The 21,405-nt window shown below is 46.3% G+C and overlaps 2 protein-coding genes across 7 annotated transcripts in view; one reads left to right on the forward strand and one right to left on the reverse strand.

Annotated features, from left to right (window-relative positions):
- Fancc (FA complementation group C) overlaps positions 1-19,382 on the forward strand; it is a 157,504-nt gene extending 138,122 nt beyond the window's left edge. For 4 of the 6 annotated variants that reach the window (XM_052729082.1, XM_052729083.1, XM_052729081.1 and 1 more), the window contains 3 exons: positions 24-99; positions 2,284-2,365; positions 4,293-6,063. In XM_052729082.1, the coding sequence (XP_052585042.1) occupies positions 24-99; positions 2,284-2,365; positions 4,293-4,815 (681 nt within the window). In that variant the 3' untranslated portion in view covers positions 4,816-6,063. Of the gene's footprint in view, positions 1-23; positions 100-2,283; positions 2,366-4,292; positions 6,064-8,992; positions 9,197-14,996 lie in introns of those variants that run through there. The other 2 variants (XM_052729084.1, XM_052729085.1) reach the window with 2 other exon arrangements.
- Aopep (aminopeptidase O (putative)) overlaps positions 1-21,405 on the reverse strand; it is a 348,639-nt gene that overhangs the window by 5,877 nt on the left and 321,357 nt on the right. The window lies entirely within an intron of this gene.

Genomic DNA, 21,405 nt, shown 5'->3' on the forward strand with positions numbered 1-21,405 from the left:
CACTTCCATTCTGACTCTCGTAGACAAAGTTTTCCCTCAAGACCTACTTTCCTTATGGTGCTCCATCTCTCACTGCAGTGCTGGCCCAGCGCCCTGAAGGTGAGTGAGGGGCCTTTGCCTGTGACATAGTGGCTTGTGGGAATGAGCATGGTAACCCATGGTCCCTACCTCCCAGATCTTCTCTTCCTCCTCAGAAGACAGTTTGTGTGGAGTTTTATGTGAGACCCTGCTTTGCTTCCAGGTATGATAAGGGAAAAGTAGAGAGCCCGGCTCCTGGGATAGTCAATCAGCCTCTGATAACAGCTTTGCTGAGTCTCAGGGACAGGCTGGGTCAGAGTACAACAGTACCTTTGTTTGTTTTTCCTTTCTTAGCTCCATGCAGCCTTGTTACAGAACAAAGGATAAAGTGAAGAATGAGGCCATAGAATTTTAGGGAGACTTTTTTCATACAAGCCAAGGAGAAGACTTTGAAAAGATTCAGTAATATTCTATTGTTAGGCCCCAGTCTTTTCTGATTCATCTGCCAGTCTGCTTCCCTAGGCCATGTCTGTAATCTACTGGTGTTGATCTGTGGCAGTGTCTATGAGCTCATGTTTAGGGAATGTCTCAGCTATGGAGTATAAAGGAGACTTTTCCCTCTGACGCCAGCCGACAGTCTGTAGACAAGGCCTGTGACAGGAAGGGGAGGGATGGAGGAGGGCTCATGTTTCCTGCTGTGGCCACTGTGACTTCTTTTCCCTATCCTTGAGTAAGATCTGTTTGAGGTAAGCAGATGATCCAGAGTTTCAAAGCATTTTACAAATTCTAGATACCTTTTCCTTTCTCTAGAAGATGTAGCTTCTTGCCCCAGGTGACTTCCATGACAAAGCCCTGTGACAGAGCTGAGTGAGCACAGTGGCTTCGGTGGGATGCCTGCATGGTAGTTTTTAAATCTTCTCCTCTACCATACCCAGGAGCACTCATAGCCTTTTTTTTATTTCTCCCTTTTCTCTTTCTTTCTTTCCTTCCTTTCCTTCTTTTCCTTCTTTTCCTTCCTTCCTTCCTTCCTTCCTTCCTTCCTTTCTTTCTTTTTCATTCAGTTGGGACACAGTAGGAAAAGTTTAGCAGAATAGAAAGTTGAGGACTACAACTGTCCTCAGACCACGGTGTAAAGCCAGACCTGCTATGGAACAGTCTGGGCACCTCAACACACTGGGGGATAGGTTATGAAACCCAGATGCAATTCAGTCATGTCCCACAGCATGAACTCAGGCTCTCTGCTTTCTCATCCCTCAAAGACAACAAGTGACTTTAAGCAAAAACAGAGAAGCCAGGTGTTGATCCTGTTTGTGTACGCATTGCTTTGGAGAGAAGTTGGTTATGTTAGGAGTGTAAGCCTGTGCTCATCAGAACTGTCCTTCATGTTCATGGTGAGGTCCTGGGTCATAAAAAGTTACTGACAAGTGATGACCTTCAGGAACTACAGGAGAAGAAAAGTAGTGTCTTAGTGACTAGTAAGGAGGAAATTCCACTTGCCTTCAGGAGTTAAGTCATGGGCCTGAGGGAGGGGCTGCTGTGCGCCCAGGTCTTTATTATGGAGGAGCAGCGGTGGCCTCCACCTCTGGTGGTGTCATGTGGTTGATTATAACCACAGATACATGCAGGTCAGATGCTCAAAGGCAGGTGTGAAATCAGACACACTAACAATCAAGCTTTTTTGCACGTTCTCTGTGCTTTCCCCCCGGCCTGATCCCACACCCCAAAAGCAGTTGAGCTAGCCATTTCTTGCCCTTGCTTGTATATTCAGTGTGATCCCTTCGTGTTTTGATGTCACAAATTTGAGATGGAGTCAGAATGTGGTAAAAAGAAAATGCAGGGCATCTGCCAAACAAGGCAGTCCAAGTTTTAGGGTGGCTGTGGAGGGAATCTTTTCTGACTTCTATACACCCTAGTTAAAGATTTCAAGTTAAAGCACTTGAAATCAGGCATGCTGTGCGGGGCTGTAGTCCCAGTTCCTGGAAGGCAGAGGTGGACAAATAGTAAGTTCAAGGCCAGTTTGGGCTACATAGTGAGTTAAGGGCAGCCTGGGCTATAATAATAAGACCCTGTCTCAAACAAGACAAGGAAAGAAACTTTCAAGTTTGACTCAGACACAGACACCCTGGTTGAGAGAAGTATGACATGGGTTCTGTGAATGGCGGGGGTGGGAGCATTTCTGCACAGTGCTTTCAGTCTAAGCTGCAGGCGTCTCCCCATGGGTTTGGCTTTCCTTCAGTTCCTCCTCTGACTTCTTTCCACCCACAGCTATCCCACAGAGACATCGGCTCCAGCCTCTGCTGCACATTTCCCAACTCCTCAGAGAAGCAGTTGAAGACCATACTCATGGGTGAGCAAACTCTGACCACCTTTGACCCTTTCACAGGTGGCCTCCCTGACCTCTCTTTGAGCAGGTTGGCAGCTGAAGGCTTTGCTCGACCCTCACAGACAAACAAGTGCACACACTCACTGTCAGTAGGCAAGAGGTGGAGGAAGTGTGGAGCTTCAGGATTGCTTTGTGTGGGTCAGAGTGAGCAGCCAGCTTTGCAAGTGTGTCTGCATAGTCAGTTCTAGTAAGGGCTGCATTTACAGTTTGAAATATGCAAAGGAGAGAGACTCCAGAAATGAACAGCGCCCCCACATGTTGAGCCCCTGGCTACCACATGAAGGTGTCCCTGGTTCCCTTAAGGAAGGAGACTGAGCTTTTGGCCAGTGGGAGGAAATGTTAACCATTTGTATCCTACCCCCTTTTCATTTTTTAACATTATTTTCTTTAATCTTTCTCCAAGGGCTAGAAAGATGGCTCAGTGATTCAGAGCACTTGCTGTTCTTGTACAGGACTCAGGGTTGGTTCCTTACATCCACATTAGGTGGTTCATAACTCCATATAACTCTAGTTCCAGAGGTTCTGATACTCCTTTTGGGTCTTTGTGGCCACTTACATGCACAAACACATATAGACAGACACATGCATAAATTTAAAAATAAGTAAATAAATGTCTCCAGAGCTAGCAGACCTGTCCTAGAAGAAATTATTCCATGCAGCATGGTGGAGGCCCTCCTCTAGGTGCTAGTCTCCAAAAGCATGGGTTAATTTAAGATGTAAGATCAGCTAGTGAGAAGCCTGAGCCAATAGGCCATAAGTTTGTAATTCATACAAGCCTCTGTGTGTTCATTTGGGTCTGAGCAGCTGTGGGACCGCAAAGACGCAGGAGCTGGGTGGGCACAGGAAAACTTTCAGTTACAGCTGTCAGTGCCTGTGCATCCAGTGGGCCTTGGGCTCTACCTGCAGGAGAGTGTGTGAAGCAGGCGTAAGACTTTTTTTTTTCCCCCTGAAAGAAGGGAAGGTCAGGCCAGGCAGGTCTGTGCTGTGAGTAGGGTTGACTGCTCAGTATACTTGCTGATGAAATCTGTGAGAGAGACTTGGGCAGCCCTGCCCCTTCAGCTCTGTGCAGTGATGAGCCGCCCTCCCTCTGACAGGGATTAAGGCTTTCCCTTCATTGTCCTGCAAACTTGATTTAAAATACATAAGTCAAATGTTCTAAGGTAAGTATGGGACAGCAGTGACCAGAAAGCAAGAACCATGCTTAGAACTTGGGGATTCCACAAGCCCTGCAGACACTGCAAAGGCTGTGATGCTCCTGTCCAGATGAAAGTTCCCATCAGGGGCCTTAGGCCATTCTTCCCTTTGTCTCCTGGGGCAATGTTGTCATGTTGTGACTGTCAGAGGTAGAGAGATGACACAGAGTCCACCCTTTAATACACATTACACTACCAGGTTTCAGGAGGGTGAGAAGATAGCTTGGAAAAAGTTTTGACCTTCTTGCTGGAGTGTTCATTTGATGACAAAACAGGCAGACCAGAGCCACTTGGCAGAATGGTGTAATTCTGCTGTGTTACGTAGCCTTCCTCCTCATGCTGGAGCTACCTGAGTAGGTGGCTCGTTGCAGGGTCTTACTATGCTTTGTGAGTTGTCCCCCCCACCCCTTCCCCCAATCACTCTTGGAGCCTAGAATTCTATAGATACCAGGATATAAAGACCTAAATATCCTTAGTCTTCAGTACACGTGGGCTTGGGAGGGTCCCTTTGGTTGTCCTGTGATGGGCTTAGGGTGAGACACAAAGGTTTTCTGAATCCAATTTGTTTCTCTGAGGGTCTTTCTTCGGTGGGAAAGTACAATTTAAAGTACAAGTTCACAAACATTAAAGTTACTTTGAACAGAAGGAAGAAGGGTGGAGGTTGCCAGCTACCATGTGTATGTCTTGCTCTGTTGCAGGTCCCAGCAAGGTCCCTTCGAGAGCTGGTTTCTGTTCATTCACTTTGGAGGATGGGTTGATCTGGCAGTGGAGCAGTTGCTGAGGCAGGAAGCTGAGCCCCCTGCAGGCCTGCTGTGGCTCTTGGTGTTCTATTACAGCCCACAGGATGGGAGTCAGCAGAGAGCGCAGAGCATGGTGGGTGCAGGCCGTACTGTGTGCTCAGGGTCAGGCCTCAGGGAGCAGAGAACACCCAGAGAAGGGGGACCTTTACCAGGCTTACCTTTATTGAACCCCCAGGCACCCAGGCTCAGAGCACTTGTCATATGTGTTGGGTATGTGTGCACATCCACTTGGACTGAGCTTGTAGCCCATGATGTTTTCCTGCCTCCACAGGGACCTGCGACAAGAGGCTGCCCCAGCCGTCAGGCTGCTCATGTTCTGGGCCTTCTGTTCTCGGGGTTATCTGATCCTAGGTTATTCTGCTCAGTGGCCTCAGCTGCCCTCATTTACCCTTGTGCCTCATCCCAGGGCTCCATGCTTTAGGAGATCCCACGCAGGAGTGACAGCTGCTCCTGAGGCAGTCCATGTCTTCTTCTCTTTCCCACCAACAGCCTGGCCAGACTGCTTTCACCCCACTTACCACTTTCCTGCATCAGCCAGACTTGTACTGAGGTAATCACATGATTTAACCATTTGGTCTCTAAATAACAGGGTTTCTGTGCACAGGACCAGGTAGCTGTCTATGGAAAAGATGCTGTTATTTATGTAGAATGTAGTTATTTCAGGAAGCCATGCTTTGATTAAAGCTTTGCCACCTCCTTGCAAACATTTACTTGCTGGCTTTTAAAAACTTCAGTCTAGGGCTGGAGAGATGGCTCAGTGGTTAAGAGCACTGGCTGCTCTTCTAGAGGACCTGGGTTCAATTCTCAGCACCCACATGATAGCTCACAGCTGTCTGTAACTCCAGTTCCAGGGAATCTGACACCCTCACACAGAACTATATGCAGGCAAAACACCAATGCACATGAAATAAAAATAAATTAAAACAAAGAAATAAAAAAAAAAACCCAAACAACAACAACAACAAAAAAAACAAAGCCTTCAGTCTCCAGTGCTTTTTGCCCACTTTAGTGATTAAAAGGAACAGGTTTCAGTGTGTATGGAACAGTGCTCCTGTTTGTCCCAAATCAGAGGTCAGTGCAATCTTGTATTTCATTTGCTTAAAGCAGTGGTTCTCAGCCTGTGAGTCAGGACCCCTTCTGGGGGTGTAAAACAACCCTTTCACAGGGGTTGCCTAAGACCATCAGAAAAACACAGATATTTACATTATGATTCATAACAGTAGCAAAATTAGTTATGAAGTAGCAATAAAATAATTTTATGGTTGCGGGTCACCACAACACAAGGAACTGTATTAAGGGGTCATAGCATTGGGAAGGGTGAGAACCACTGACTTAAAGATTTCCATAGCATGGTGAAGATGAGCCTTGGAATTTAAAAGAATTGAAAATTGAGGATAATATTGGATCAGAATGAAGCATTTTAAAGATGTTATCATCTACATATGTATTTGAAGATTGCTGCTTAATTCAGAGGAAAACAGTCTTCACTTTAAAAGATCACATTTGGCCGGGCGGTGGTGGTGCACGCCTTTCATCCCAGCACTCGGGAGGCAGAGCCAGGCGGATCTCTGTGAGTTTGAGGCCAGCCTGGTCTCCAAAGTGAGTTCCAGGAAAGGCGCAAAGCTACACAGAGAAACCCTGTCTCGAAAAACCAAAAAAAAAAAAAAAAAAAAAAGATCACATTTGGCTGGTGAGATGACCCAGCAGACAATGGCACTGGCCACCGAGACTGGAGACCTGAGTTCAACCCCGAGAATCCACATAATGGAAAAGGAGAACCAACTCCCAAAAGTTGACCTCTGACTTTCACACACACATTGTATCTCACATGCTACCTATACACAAATAAGTGAAATACAAATTAAAAATATATATTGCATTAAACTGACTAAGGACAATCCTAGTTCATGACTTTCATCTCTTAGTAGGAGTGATTAAGGTGTTGTGAAGGTCTTGCCCTTTCATTTGCATTTTGTATTAGATTCTTTGTAAACTAAATTGATAGGTATGTGTTAATCCATATGGATCATAGATACTTACAGAGACTGACTTTTGAAATACAGAATAGTGTCCTGTAAGATTTAATTTATAGGGGCCAGCAAGATGGCTCAGTAAGTAAAGGCATTAGCTGCCAAGCCTAGCAACCTGAGTTTGATCATGGGGCACATCATGGAAGGTGAGAACTAACTTCCAAAGTAGTCTCTGACCTCCATACATGTTCTGTGTACATGGGCTACGTGTGTGCATATGGACACACTAATTTTTTTTCTTTTTAAAATGGATTTAATTTCTAGAAAGTTCAGCTACAGGCACCTTTTAGTATTAGCTAACTTGGATTCAGGAGTATTTCTCGTTCTTTAAAAGTATGCCTTGGTCTTTCTTGGGGTGACTAGACACCTGAATAAAAGCAGGCTACTCCACTCAGAGTAGTGTTGGTATTATCTGTTTTCACTCCTTAGCTGGTCACTCAGAGGCAGCTACTGCCTAGTCCTAGAAGCCAGAGCTTCCCCTTACTGGTGCCCTGACTAGAGCTGCTGGTGTATGCCATACTTGAGGAAGGCGTCTTCCTATGCGCTCATCTAGACACTTTGACCGCTTGGTGGCCAGCAGGAACTCGAGTACAGGTGAACTCAGTGTTGCAGCACAGGAGCATAATAGGACTCTGGAGTTTGCTGATGCTTGTGCCTTTGCCTTAACTTAAAAGCAGTAAGTCACTGTCAGTCACTTAGCTGCAAGTGCTGTGCTGGAGACAGACGAATCTCTCCTGCCCACTTGTTCCCAAATAACCAGTCAGAGGCTTAATATTAATTACAAACTGTTTGGCCTGTGACTCAGGCTTATTACTAGCTAGTTCTTATATCTTTAATAAACCCATTTCTATTAATCTATATATTGCCATGTGGCCGTGGTGTTACTGGTCTGCTGGCATCTTGCTCCTTGGGCAGCTGGATCTTCTGGCAGAGCAAATTCCCACAACACTGTGCTGACAGTCCTCTGCTGGGGTAAGGACTGTGGGGTAAAGTAGCATACCTGTCCTGCCTGGGGTACACCTCTGCCAGCTGTGTTCATCTGCTTTGGCTAACTAAATTGGATCATGAATCTAAGACTGTGTTTTATGTACCCTTTGCCTTGGTCAGGGCCTCAAACCCTTCAGACACTGTCTTTTCACTTGTAAGAATCTTTTTGGAAAGGCAGAGATTCACACAAAGCTGCTTGCACACAATGGGCATCAAAGCAGAGTTCATCGCTGCGGGATCCGAAATGGCCTGAGCTTGCATAAGCTGCTACTGAGTAAGTGGTACTGGATCCCAGCCATGGACTAGCACACTACCAGGAAGAGTCCCATTGCCAGATAGTGCTTAGGCATATGTCTGGCTCATGGTACACGTGGAAGTGTCAGACAGGAGCAGCAAACAGTTACTCCCAATGCATGAAGCGCAGGGATGCTCAGTGGCTCCTTCAGAGGATGAGTGGTGGATTTTTTTTATATCATTTTTTAATCTTGTTTTCCATAGTGAGCAAAAGTAAATTTTTATAATGGCAAATGAAAATGAGAACAAAAGGCTTATCTCTTACTTCAAAGAACACACATCTCCCTTGTAGAAGCTTCTAGACATAGAAGGCATATGAGAGGAAGTCAGTGTGGACAAAACAGGATCGAGGGAGAGATGAGGTTCAGCCTCTCTTTAGATGTCATCAGCCGAGGCGGTAGCTATCCTGGGAACACTGCTCCTCTCAGTGGAAAAGTGCCATGGTGCCTTTCTCACGGTCACCCTTGTAGTCAGGAGAGCTCACACAACACTCCTAGTGTGCTGCTACCCATGACAGATGGCACTGAATGGGGCCTAAATGTGTAGAGGAGAAGCAGCTCTCAGAGACCCACAAAATAAGCCGTGGGAATTCTCACCACAGTCTCGAAGAGCCTTTCGGCAGGATGGACCATCAATGTGATGTTCTGCGCTGCATCTGCCTCGCTCTGTGAGCCACAGGAGTCTCAGCATGAAATAAATATTTTTTATGAAAAAACAACCCACGGACTTTGAACAGTTACTGTTATTATGTGGACTCCACAGACTTGTGACCTCTGCTTGAGCTGTGAGCATGTACGAACAACTGTCCCAGTGTCTGCAACAAAACAGATGAGCTTGTGTGTGTGTGTGTGTGTGTGTGTGTGTGTGTGTGTGTGTGTGTGTGGCTGGCCTGTGCTTCCTTCAGCCAGCCCAGGCACCGCCCAGTGGGCCTGTGGCTCTAACTGATTGCGGCTGATATTGAGTGGTCGTCTTCAAGGGGCCTTTTGTTTTTCCCACAATAAGAAAATTCTGACTACATTCTGCTGAGGACTTGCCTTCATTTGCTTTCATATAAAAAGAAAAGGTCAGGTCCTGGCATAGTGCCCTGGCTGCTTGGTGGGCAAGACGAAGGAAAGTCAAGAAATTTCCATTAAACCCATTTGGGTTTATGTAGAGCTGTGTGTGAATTAGCTGAGCTTGGGTGCCTGGCTGTTCCTTTCCCTAGGGCTTCAAAGCATCAAACACATCCTAGAGTCACTCCTGTCGAGTCCTTGCTAGGGTCTCACCCTCTGAACTTGTATTACCCAGGTAGAGCTGAAGGTATTGCTCAACCGTCTCCTGATGCTGCTCAGAAGTGACCCCCTCTCAGCTATCGATCTGCAGAAAGCAGCTGAGAGCCCCAGTACAGACCCCAGACCACCTGTATGTGGACAGCTGGCCAGGCGCCTTCTTCTTAGCCTCTTGCTCTGGACCCCAGAAGGCCATGCAATTGCCTGGGAAGCAGTCACCCATGTAAGTTGCTTTTTTCCCAACCTGTACTTCATATTTACACTCTAAATGAAAGGTAGATTATCACCTTGAGGGTCCTGGCCTTTGAGAGCATAGGCCCAGGATGCTGCCCCAGGGCATGGAGGTCAATCGGGCCACAGCTAGCACAGACCCAAAACCCTCCTTGCTGTACAGTAAACCTTCCTCGTGAAGGGAAGACATGCTTGCAGAATGGAAGTGCCACCTTGCAAGCACATGGCTTGCTACCACCACACACAGTTAGAACTGGGTGTCCTGCTTCTCATGCTGTAGTCACTGCCTGTCCCATCTTGGGAAGAGAAGTCCAGTTTCCGTAACAACATGCTCCTAAGTAGTGACAGTGCCATTCATTGTAACAGGTCAAAGAATTCACTTCAAAAAGGTTGTGGTTAATATATTAGTTTCTTGTTGCTGTGACAAAATATCTGAGGAAAAAAGGGAGTTGTTATATATTTTGCTTTCATGTAGCTTTGTGGCGCTGGGCCTGCGGTCAGGCACGGAGATCACTGTGGCAAGAATGTCTGGCAGTGGCTGTCTACCCATGATGCACAAGAAACATGGGGATCAAGACAGCTCTAAGGACCTCCTACAGTTTCCAGAGCCTCCCAAATAGTACTAGCAGCTGAGTGTCAAGCCCTACCACATGAGTCTTTTGGGAAGACAAATTGTCTAAACCACAACAGTTAGAGATTCTTATAGAAGGACACATGGCATGACAGCTTTGTAAAGGAGTCAGTCAAAGTGAGTCCCATTTGTGACACAGACCTTGCAGTAACGTTTTGAATATGACACCAAAACAACAAAAGGAAAAGATAGATAAATTGGACTGCATGAAAGTTTAAAATTTGTGCATCAAAGGGTACTATCAGAGTACAAGGATAATTCACAGAATGGGAGAAAGTTGGGGTTAGGATGTATCTGGCAAGAGTTAAGTATTCTGAATACATAAAGAATTCTTAGGACTGACAACAAAGCTAAACCATCCAGTTAAAAGATGGGTGAAGGAATCGGACGGACATTTCTCCAAGGAAGATGTATGCGTGTTCAGAAGCACCTGGGACAATGCCCACCGCACTGTGGTTACCTAGCTGGCTGGCTACTGCAGAACCAGTAAAGCAGCACTGAGAATCAGAGTGGCGTCTTCAGGCATTTCCAGCTGGGAACGCTACAGTGATGCGACTGCTCTGAAGAAAGCCGAGCTCTGCCAGGGGACACGTGATCCTGCACCCAGGTCTCCCCAGAGAACTGATAGCAGAGGCTCAAACAGGTATCTGTGTACCAGGATTTTCAGCTGCTGAAGGAATGCATGACTGGATAAACACAGGAGCCTGTGCATGCACACCATGGGTTACTCTTTGGCCTTGGCAAGGAAGGCACGTCTGCCGCCTGTTACAACATGGATGGACCTTGAAGGCTTTGTGCTATATGAAATCAACCAGTCACAAGGAAGCTCTTATAGGAGTCCACCTGTTTGAGTTCCTTGGAATAGTCCGATTCACAGAGGCAGAAGTAGAGCAGAGGCTTCACAGGGCTTTGGAGTTAGTGTTTAACTTGTGCAGAGTGTCTGGAGATGGGTGGTGATGGTTGTACAACATTGTGAATGTAGGAGTGTAGGCCTAGAATCCCATCATATGAGAGGTAGAGGCAGGAGGATCAGGAGTTCAGGGTCATCCTCAGCCACATAGTGAGTTGGAGGCCAGCCTGAACTATATGAGATACTGTCTCAAAAGAAACCAAAAGGTGAACCACAACATTGTTGACTACAGGAGTCTTATTTTCAGTTTTTTAAAATTGTTAACATATGAAATATATAGCTTGATGAAGTTTTATAAACAAAATGAAGAATAGGATTCATGCAGCCAGCAACCCAATCAAGAAAGGGCTGTTCCCTTTCCATCTGGGTTTCAGTCTGAATGTGAACACTAGGAAAGTCCAAGAGGTAGATGCCTCCCTGCCAAAGCCCTCTACCCATCAGAACAGCAGCCACCTGTGTCTCAGGGAAGCTGAAAGCAGGAGAGGATTGGCCTCTCCTGCATTGGGGCATCTCAAGGCCCCCCAGCATAATACATTCAGAAACCTACTGCCTATGATTCTAAAACACATGCCTTCAAGAACATGGCACTGAGGAACAGAGGCCGTCACCAAGACAGATGTTGCCTCATCATACTTCATCTAGTATATTGGGTATGTGGAATGTTGGACAAAAGGTCCAGTCTTACAGTTATGAGTAGTCCCGACTCAGTAATTCTACTTGAAAGTTCCTCAGCTACCCCTTAAGTGTTCTGTATACACAGTGTTCAAGGTGATGGACGTGTTAATCAGATTGACTGGGGATTAGTTCACAAAGTGGACATAGCAGAATTATCACCAAACAACAAACTGCAGCATATAGTCCACTTGAAACAGAACTCCGCATGTCCTGGGATCACCAGCCAGCCAACTTCCCTGGTAGGCCTGTTGCAAATACTCTGTCAGCTTCTCCCTAGGTGAGGAAGTCAGGCTAGCATGCAAGCCTCATGACACATGGTGAGAGGGACACTTTGTGTCATCTCCTGGATTTCTTTTCTTTTTGATGTGATACAATGCCCAGAGAAAAGGAACCAGGGAGGCAGTTTATTCTGGCTCACAGTCCATCATGGTAGGGAAGTCATAGCAGCAGGAGCTTGAGGTGGCATGTTACATTGCATCCTTATCAATAAGCAGAGTGGCATGAATGTCTCTACTCTCCTGAGTTAACCTGTTACTCAGTCTAGGACCCCAGCCCATGGAACGGCACCACTCATATTTAGAATGGGCCTTCCTACTTGATTAAACTTCATGTACAGAACTCCTCACTGCTCAAACCCCATTCATCATCACTTGCCACACACAAAACAACAGCGAAATGGTAGCCCAGGTCTCATCAGAGGAAAAAACATTACACAACCTAAGTAAGGGACATTGCACAGAACTTCTGATCCTCTTAAAGGTTGTTAGAACAAGACTCTGAAGAACCTTCATAGTCAAGAGCCAGAGGAGACAAGATGGCAGACTGTGCTGTGCCCTGGATGAGATTCTGGAGAGGACAAGGACAGAGAAGACTTGGAAGTCAGAATGAAGTGTGGACTTCATTGAGTGACAGGGACACAGCAGAATTATCACCAAACAACAAACTGCAGCATATAGTCCACTTGAAACAGAACTCCGCATGGGTGGGTGGGAGCTCTTCCAACTGTGCTACTTCTGTAGTGACACCAAGTCTGATGCTGTTGACAGTAGGTGCTTCTGAATTATAGACATGGAAAGTCTGACCTCTTCATAATGCTCACGACATCTGTGACAAAGAGTCAGCTCTGCTGCTGGGACATGTCTTCCAGGGCCACATGGCCCCTGCTCTTTTTCAGTCCTGCCACCCTCACTGACTACAGTGGCCTAGGCCCTGCCTAAGATGTGAGAAAGAACCCCAGCAAAATCTCCTGGAGATACCAGCTCTCTGTTTGGTGTTCCAGCAACATTTCCATATTCAGGACAGGCCACATTCCCCACTCACACAGAGACTTCTGAGAGGGGAGTCGGGCCTTGTACAACATCCTGCACTGTACAGCACACACCCACTGACCAGGCCTGTTCAACCACACACTAACTTAATCTACAGCTGGTAGTGCAGCTCCACAGAAACCCCAGGTCAGTTCAGCTGCCTCGAGTGCAGAGAGTGCCACACACTAGTTCCTCTAAGTGCTTCATCCCAGAGTCCAGCAGGCTACCAGGTACTATCCTCACAGATACAACTGTCATCGGCACACAGCCTGCCTTCAGAGGAGGCTTAGCCCCAGGCTTCGGATAGCTGGGCTTCTGACCCCCGTCCCAGTCAATGGCAGGAGTCATCTACATGCTGCATAGCCCTTTGCAGAAGGGCACTTCTGTAAGAGCAGTGTGGGTGTCACCACCTGAGGACCCTGGCCTTGGGGCAGAATTCATGTGAACTCAGAGAGCTGGCATAGAGCCACCTCCAAGCATGTGGTCTGCCTTGGGCTTCCGCAGCTAGCTTTGGAGAGCTGCGCTAAAGCCAGCAGGGTAAGAACCGGAGCAGGCAGCAGGCCACGTTCTTAGGACCCCCTTCCACGTTAGCAGTCTCTCCACACTGGCACAGCTCCCTCCAACTTCAGCCTGGTGGGGTTGGCTCCTGGTTCTCTCATGGGCTTCCCTTTCTGGTTTTGGCCTTCTGAGTTGCCACAGACCCCAGTAGCCATCTGCTCTGGCTTCTTCCTCTGTCTCTGCCCCGGGTTGCCACATGCTTGCTCTCTGACTGGTGCTGGGATGGGTGTGCTTGTGTTTGGAGCCTTCTCCACCCTGCCTGCTCTCGTTGCATTTTGTGGATGTACTCTTGTCTTCCACTGCACATTGCCTGCCTCACCAGTCTGAGAAGGAGAGGTCAGCTCCAAGGTTGCTGTATTTACAGTCCAGGCTAGCGGGGCATGTTTCTGTGTGACTCTATGCCTAGGAAAGGTGTGAAGTTAGGCTGTGTAGTGACTGCCTGCCCGAGTGGGAGGCAGTCTGTGCCCACACAGAGTCTATACATACATTATGTCTTTAAGGCCTCTAGGGATTAATGCCCCAGGAAGGACAGAGGCTGCCTTTACTTAGTCATTGCAGCACCATACTTCTGTGGCTCTTTAGTCATAACCTGGCAGTGACAGGTCAGGTGCCCAGAGCCTGCAGACGCTGCCAGGCCATCCTGAGCGTTGTTACCTCAGCAACACGGCCAAGGTGTGCAGATGTTGAGAGTGCAGCTCTCCCCAGCTGTTTCACTTCCCTGGTGGCCAGAGTAGGGCCAGGAAGGAGGGGTTCGGCTATGGGTCAGTAAAGGCTGAACGCCACAAAGTTAGGGCAAACCTAGGGTGGCTGGTCACCCTAGAGAAAGGCTTGGTGAGACAAGAGAAAGCTGAGATGGGGCTAAACCTGCAGGCTGTGTTTGCCCTGACACACAACAAATGTGTGTCCCCGTGGGAGACCTGCTCCCACCTTTTAAAGGGTTCCTATGAGGAGGAGGGAGGAATCAGAATAGCTTTGGGAGGACCTGGGTCAATACCCAACAACCCAGAACTTAATTCAAAAGGGCTTTTTATAACAAGGGATGAGGCAAGAGACCCCCCTCCCCCGCCACTAGATACAGCCAAGTGTAGACCCTTCCAAACACCTGGTACCCAGGCCTGTGGTTCAGGGTTCCTAATGCTGCTGTACCTAAACAAATCCTAGTCAATGTCCTGCACAGGTAACATCTGAGAGTCTCAACTGAGGTTCTGGGGAAAGAAGGTACTAACGCCAACAAGCGAGAGTGCCTCAGGGCTGTTCAGAGCTAAACTACCACCTATCCTGCCTGCTGCTCTGTAGGTGGATGGCCCAGGAATGTCACCTTAAGGCTGCTTGTATAGAAGCAAGTGGCCTTTTCTGATTCTCAGGGAAGGGTGAGCCTTTCAAAGAAAGTCAAGTGATAAATGCTGCCTGCTCCTTACAGCACATAATCCCAACACTGTGGTAGTGTGCTGGGAAGTCCTGCTACCTCCATGGTGCTTGTTTGTGGACCTGGAGAAACTAAGACCACTTTGGCCCCTGTGGGGAGGTTGGTCATCAGAAACTGGCCCCACTGTATAGGGAGGGGCCCCTGGGGACAGACATTCTTTGATAGTCACCTTATAAAGAAAGAAAGCAGAAGTGAACCCCACCTCCCCTGCAGCCTCATGCTGAGTGCGCTGGACAGAGGGGTCCCCAGTAGTATTTTCATCTTTCCTTTCTTCCCTCATTGCAGATGGCCCACACGGATGCTGTAACCCATGAGATTCTTGGCTTTCTTGACCAGACCTTGTACAGATCAGATCATCTTTGTGTTGAAGCCTCAAGAAAACTGGCTGGAGAGCTCCTTCAGGAGCTTTGATCTCAGGTCTAGCAGGCAGCACAGAAAGTGTGGGCACCTGTCTAGGGAGTCTGTCTGGTAAAGAGACTGTCTGTGGGGCCCAGAACAAGTGAGAATGGCCTAACACACCTGTGCTAGGCCCAGTTCAGTGATGTGTGACACCTCCTATGAACTTGGTCCATCAGTATTATGAAGGGAAAGGCCCAGACCACCTGCTACGCTCCAGTCTTGGGTGAACCCTCATGTTCACAGTCGGTCAAGATGACAGCTAGCACTGACCAATTCACTGACTCTTTATCCTTCCCACTCTGATGAAGTTGCCAGCGATGGGGGGAAGATGCCCAGGAGCGGGCGACCTGAGCCCTGCAGTGGATGAGGCTACACCACACAGATGAGCACCTGCCTCCTTTGCTCCTCAGTGCAGAAATGTTGCAGTGCATCCATTGGAGCAAAGGGAACGGGGTGGCCAGAGAAGGGTACTTCTGCCTCCCCAAACTCCGAGAAGGCCAAAACAAACAAAAAACCCTGCTTCTTGGGTGGCCTATGTCTTGTAAAACAGTGGATTTGGGAACTGAAAATGAGTGAGTCTCTCTCCTCCACTTGCTGTAGAGGGGAACATTGGGCATGTCTGTTCTGTTTTCTAGCAAGAATGTACATAAGCAGAGAAGGCCACCAAGCTGCAGTCCTCCTGTAGATTTGCTACACAAACCCTTGTCCCATGTGCAGATCATCTTCAGTACTCAGAACATCCACCTGAGAGGACATGGGATGACTACAGTCACAGTCATGTAGAGACACCATGGCTGAAAGTGAAGGGCTCTGGTTGTTCTCTTGTGTCTGTACGTCCTGGGGAAACACTGACCAGCATATGCTTGCTTAATCCCTGTTTCTTACCCACCCCGCTGACGGGCCCACTGCCTTGCCAAACTGCTCCCAGGAGGATGGGGCAGGACTTTTTAACCTTTTCATTCTAAATAAAAACTTGTACTTAATTTTATATTCAATTATTTCCCGAGAGTAGAAACCTTCCCCCTCCTACCTGTGGAAGCTTCGGGTCTTATAGACCTTAGGCCTGGCTTGGAAAAGACTATGACTTACCTTCAGGACAAGCTGGGGTTCTATCACCAAGGAAGGGAGAGTAACTAGAAGGCAGATAGATGTGTGTGTACTCAAGAGTTGTGTTTCATGTTTCCTGTAAGCCAAACTTGATTATACCCACACTTACCTCAGACAAAGTTGCTGAGTTACTCTCCATGCTGAATGGGAAGAACAGAGCACAGCACAGCCATTCTTTCTCCCTGTGTGTTCAAACATGTGTCCCTTAGCAGTCAGGAAAGATGGAATCATGTCCACTTTGCACCCCTATGACTCAGCCCACCCAGGCAGGACCAGTCTGGGCCAACTGTGCCAAGCATCTTGAGTCAGCTTCCTGGGTGCTCAGTCACTTGACATGGCATACCAGGACATATCTGAGCTCCAGGCAGCCAGCTCCTTGTAATGGTGTTTAGCTTCTCAACCTATTTTCACCTAATGATCTGAAGTCCAGGGAAAGAGGAAACCAGGTCTACAGGGGCCTGGGGAGGGGCAGCTGGAACAGCAGGGACTGAGACAGGTCCCATGACATGGGGACACAGATGCTGAGTGGTTGGCAATGATCTTCTAGTGCCACGGAATCCAGAACTACAGTCAGAGGAACTGTGGGAGCCCATTCTCGGGTTCCTCGTGGCTTTACCCAGCAGGTCCGCATAGAGGATGATTAGACCACGGGCCTGAGTGCAGGTGTCTGAGATGGTCTGCACTTGGCTGTGCTGGGGGAGGAGGTCTTTAGCTCCACCCCTTGGCGTCTCTATAAAAACCCTGGGGCAGAGACAGTCGGGGCCCGTTGGAATAGGTTCCAGGCCCTCTCGAGGCTATCCTTTATTTTTTATCTGTTTATCTCCGCGATATTCTCCACAATAAATCCTATCTAATATTTCCTGCTGCTCGCACTCAAGAAAACTCTGGAGAACTGTCAGGGTGGTTGGGTAAATGCCCCACAGAATGGCGCCATGAACAGGGACTAAAGAAAAAAAGGGACTAAAGAAAAAAAGGGACTAAAGAAAAAAAGGGACTAAAGAAAAAAAGGGGGGACTAAAAAAAGGGACTAAAGACAAAGTAACAGGGACTAAAGATAAAGGAAAATAGTTTTGTTACAGAGTTTTTGGCGAAAGTGCTGAGTTCAGTCCTGCCAGTGGATAAGGCATGCCGGTGTTATGGAAAATATACATTTTTTTATATATATTGAGAGGCAGGGGTTTTAGCCTCGAGAGAAAAGGAAAGCGGACTGGAAGGATGTCCGATGCTGCAGCGAAATTCTCTTCTGTCAAAATTTTCTATCTTGTATCCCTTTCTCAATTTCTATCTGAAAAATATAAGGTATAGCGTAGTAATATAGTTTAGGAAAAACTTAGAAGTGTAAGATTATGTAGGAAAAAATAAGTAAAGCAACTAGACAGAAAAACTCTCCAATTTTCTAACTTTGGGGGCTATGAATGCAAACTGGGAAAAAAAATCTTTCTTTGGGCTTTACGGGTAGCAAAAAAGCTCTTCTTTGAGCTTATGGGGAAAAAAAAGTTTCCTATGGAAGCTTTTGACCTAGGGACAGCTGAAATGCTAAATCCAAGCGGCAGGAGGAAAGTGTTTTCTCCCTGAGGCAAAAATGGGGGTGTAAAAAGCCAAAAAGTTTAAAGTTGGGAAGTTTTGGGAAAAGTTGGTCTTTCTCTTGGGGGAAAAAATCTTTCTCTTAAACTAAAAGCTTTTCTTGGGAAATTTTGGGGGAAAAATCTCTCTAAAAAGCTTTAATCTTAAAAGCTCTCAAACTTAAAAACTAAAGCCTTTCAGAACTCACTCTCTCAGAAGGACAAAAATTAGAATCACCTGAAGATATTAGTATGGGGACCACCTGTGATTAGCTCTAAGGGAAAACAACAAACCTCTTAAGACAGCAAAACCTAAGTTCTTTCAAGCTTTAAAAATCTTCCCTGCAATGCAGGAGGCAGGGACAAGTTCCTAAAAACCTCTTCTAAGCTCTCTCTCTTCAAGCTAGTAAAAGACAGTGGGTCAGAGTACCCTGAGGGAAACGCTTGGGAGAGTGTGGGTAAAGAGCTACAGAGAGCCCAAAAGGGCAGGAAACTTTACCTAAGAAAAGAAAAAAATCCAAGCTTTTCAGTTATGCCCAGCTGAGGCAGCAAGGGTTTTGTTTGAGTGAGCATTTCAGAATAAAAAGGTGCTCCTAATCGTCCTAATGCAAAGATCCCCTGAAGCAATGCAAACTGTTAGCATTGTATCCTCGATTCTCACCAAAAACCCAGAGGCGACTGGCCAGCTGGCCAGCGTCTCTGAGTTGGAGTGCATTTCGGGGATACTAGGGCTCCTGCAGTTGCAAACTTCCTGGAGCACAGAGCTGAGGCAGGAAGGTGCAGGACCCAGGGGAAGATTGCTAATGAACAAACAAAACTAAAGCCAGTGGGAACAGCACAGTTGCCCGCTTTCCTACAAGTCCCGGCTTGATAGGTCCAGAGCTGCAAAAAGAAATCTGAGAAAAAAAGCTTTCCTATCAGAGTAAGGGCCTTTCTGGGAAAGTAGTAAAGCTGAACTGTGTCTAAAGCAGTCGTGCTGCTGAGTCAGAACGCTGTCTGGGGAAAGAGCCCAGCCAGGGCAGAACAGAACTATCCAGGAGTAAAGCTTGCTTTTCTGTCGGAGAGAGCATCTCTTTGAGAAAAGCTTTGTTTCAACTGACTCCCTGAGATGAGGGAGTGTAGCCCTAAGGGGTGATTGCCTCTGGCATAAGCTCTGTCCTTGAGCACCCAGACAAGCAAATGCAACCCACTGGGGGACTGGGCCAGGTGAAGGCCTGATGAGGCAAAAAAACTGTTCTAATGGGAGTTTAGAAATGGCAAAAACCTTCCTTGTTAGATTTTCAGTCTGTATGCAAACCACACAGACTTGGAAAACAGACAAAAAGCCCCTACCTTCAGGAGCAGGGAAAGCCGCCACTGTAGTGTCGGAAACTGTTTCTGGGGTAGAGGGGATAAACTGAGACCAAACTGGATACTGTCAGGGAGAAAGACTCTGAAGAAAGAGAAGGGACATATTCCTCCCCAGAAAATACATGACCTGTGAAAAGCTGCTAGAATTTGAGGCGGATTCGGAGGGAGAAAAAAAGCCCCTACCTCCAAAGGCAGCTAGCAGAGGTACAGAGCCGCAGACAGATACCTGAAGCTCTGCATCTGGGGGGGGGGGGGGGGGGAGGAACAAGCAAAATGAGAATGAAGTCAGTGGGAGAAAATCTCTGAAAGAGCTATGGAAAAGCTGTTGTACATGAACTTGTTTTTCACTGACTGGCTAAGACAAACACAAGCCCCGAGGAAAGTTGCTATCAGAAATGCCAGCCTCAATGTCGGCTAACGAGGCAAGTGCGGTTCTTATTTGGGGGCCCCTGTCAAATGAAGGAGAGACACCTGTTGAAGCCAGCTGAGAGACCAGAAACCTCCCAATGTCCCATAATTGAAAATGTAAAATGCTCGTTCAAATCTCCCATTGTAAAAGCAAAAAACTTTGTTCAAACTTCCCGGGCAAGAATTTGTAAGCAAGTCTGGTAAAAAAGAACCAGTTGACTCTCAGACCCGAAAAGAACTATGGGAAATGACTGATATAAGGGAAATGATATAAAGGACTGATATAAGGGACTGAAACTATTATGGACTGATATAAGGGAAATGCATTCTGGGAAAGGTAGTTTTTCCGCTAAAGATGGCGACATTGCCCTGAAACACTTTTGTCAGCTCGAAAATACGTTCATGGTAAACTTAAAATACAGCTTTTAAAAGAATAAGGAGGAAAATCATCTAAGAGTTTAAGTGTCAGTTCCAATGAAAAATTGAAAGGATACGGAACTAGGTGCTTCGCGGTTTGGGGCTTCGTTGGTAAAATGCCTTATTTACCCTAATAGCTGTACAAAGTTTTTGCGGCAGTTGGATGACAAAAAGCTACCTTTAAGAGCAAACAAGCCACTTTAAAATCCTTAAGAAAGCAAGAGAGCAGTTTATACACTGAACGTTGTCTTAGATATGAAGAAACTTACGTTGAAATTAAAAGTTCTTTGCCTTTTGAATAAACTGCAATGAGCAATTCCTTTGCAAATCTAATAAGGAGACAAACAGGCATTCAAAAAGAAATGACTGCTTTATAGATGGGAAACAAACTTCAAAAAATCTAGCTGTCTTACAAGAGTTGCTTCACCTGAAAGTTCCTTTTAAGAAATCAATGCTAAATATTACAGCTGCTAATAACATGAGGAGTTAAAGCTAAAGAGGTGAAAATACCAAATACAGTTCGGAGCTGTGCCACTTGTGGCTTTACTAGCTCCTTTAGAAAAATACTTTATATCACCTAATAGCTGTGCAGTATTTGGCGAAGAGCTTTACAGCAGCTAAATATGGTAATTTCGCCCTCAGCGTGAAGTGAAGTTTTTCGGTAGAACAAACCAAAAGTACTGCTGTAATAGAAACATTTGTCTGAATTGAAGCACTTAGCGGAGCTATTATGAATTTGGGTCAAAGGACAGCCTCTAGTTAAAAACCGTCTACCACTGACAGTGCATCTCTGCCGGTTCCGGACGGCTGAGAGAACTGGCAACTTTGGAGTGTGGCTTCATCCTGGGAAGGTTACAGTCTCCTAGCAACAACTATCACAATTCTATAACAACAACACTCACTAAATCCCAGTGCTTTATAACAAAGCTGACTATTAACTCTAAACTTTAGAAATGATATACGTACTTTCTGTCTAGTTAAGAGAATCTTTCTAATAGAGATAGTAATAATAATTAAGAGTAAGAAATAGAAAAAGATGAAAATAAGATGTGAGTTTGTAAAAATTCTCTTGTTAGATCTCTGTGTTAAGAAATCTTTGGGTGTTTGCTAAGTTAAATATATGCTAATGGTAGCCCTATATAAGTTTGTAAAATAGATCTATAGAGTTCCTTTAAGAATATAAGCTTGCGTGTATGAGTAGAGGTGGATCACTGGGTCCTTTCCAGCGCTACTGATGGATCCCTGGACATAGCTCTTCATTCCACAGAATGAATGGATCATCTTTTCTAAAACAATAAAGACTTTGGAACTGGAAAAAAAAAAAAAAAGAATATAAGCTTGCAAGAAATATCTAAGGTAGTCTTAAGACATGTAGTAATAAGCTTGTAAGAAGTAAAGATGCTAGTTGTAAATGTAAGTTTAAATAAGAAATAAGATGGAATGAATATAAG

Source organism: Peromyscus californicus, unplaced genomic scaffold, assembly GCF_007827085.1.
Source record: "Peromyscus californicus insignis strain IS unplaced genomic scaffold, ASM782708v3 Scaffold_8__1_contigs__length_139910024, whole genome shotgun sequence".
Taxonomy (NCBI): domain Eukaryota; kingdom Metazoa; phylum Chordata; class Mammalia; order Rodentia; family Cricetidae; genus Peromyscus; species Peromyscus californicus.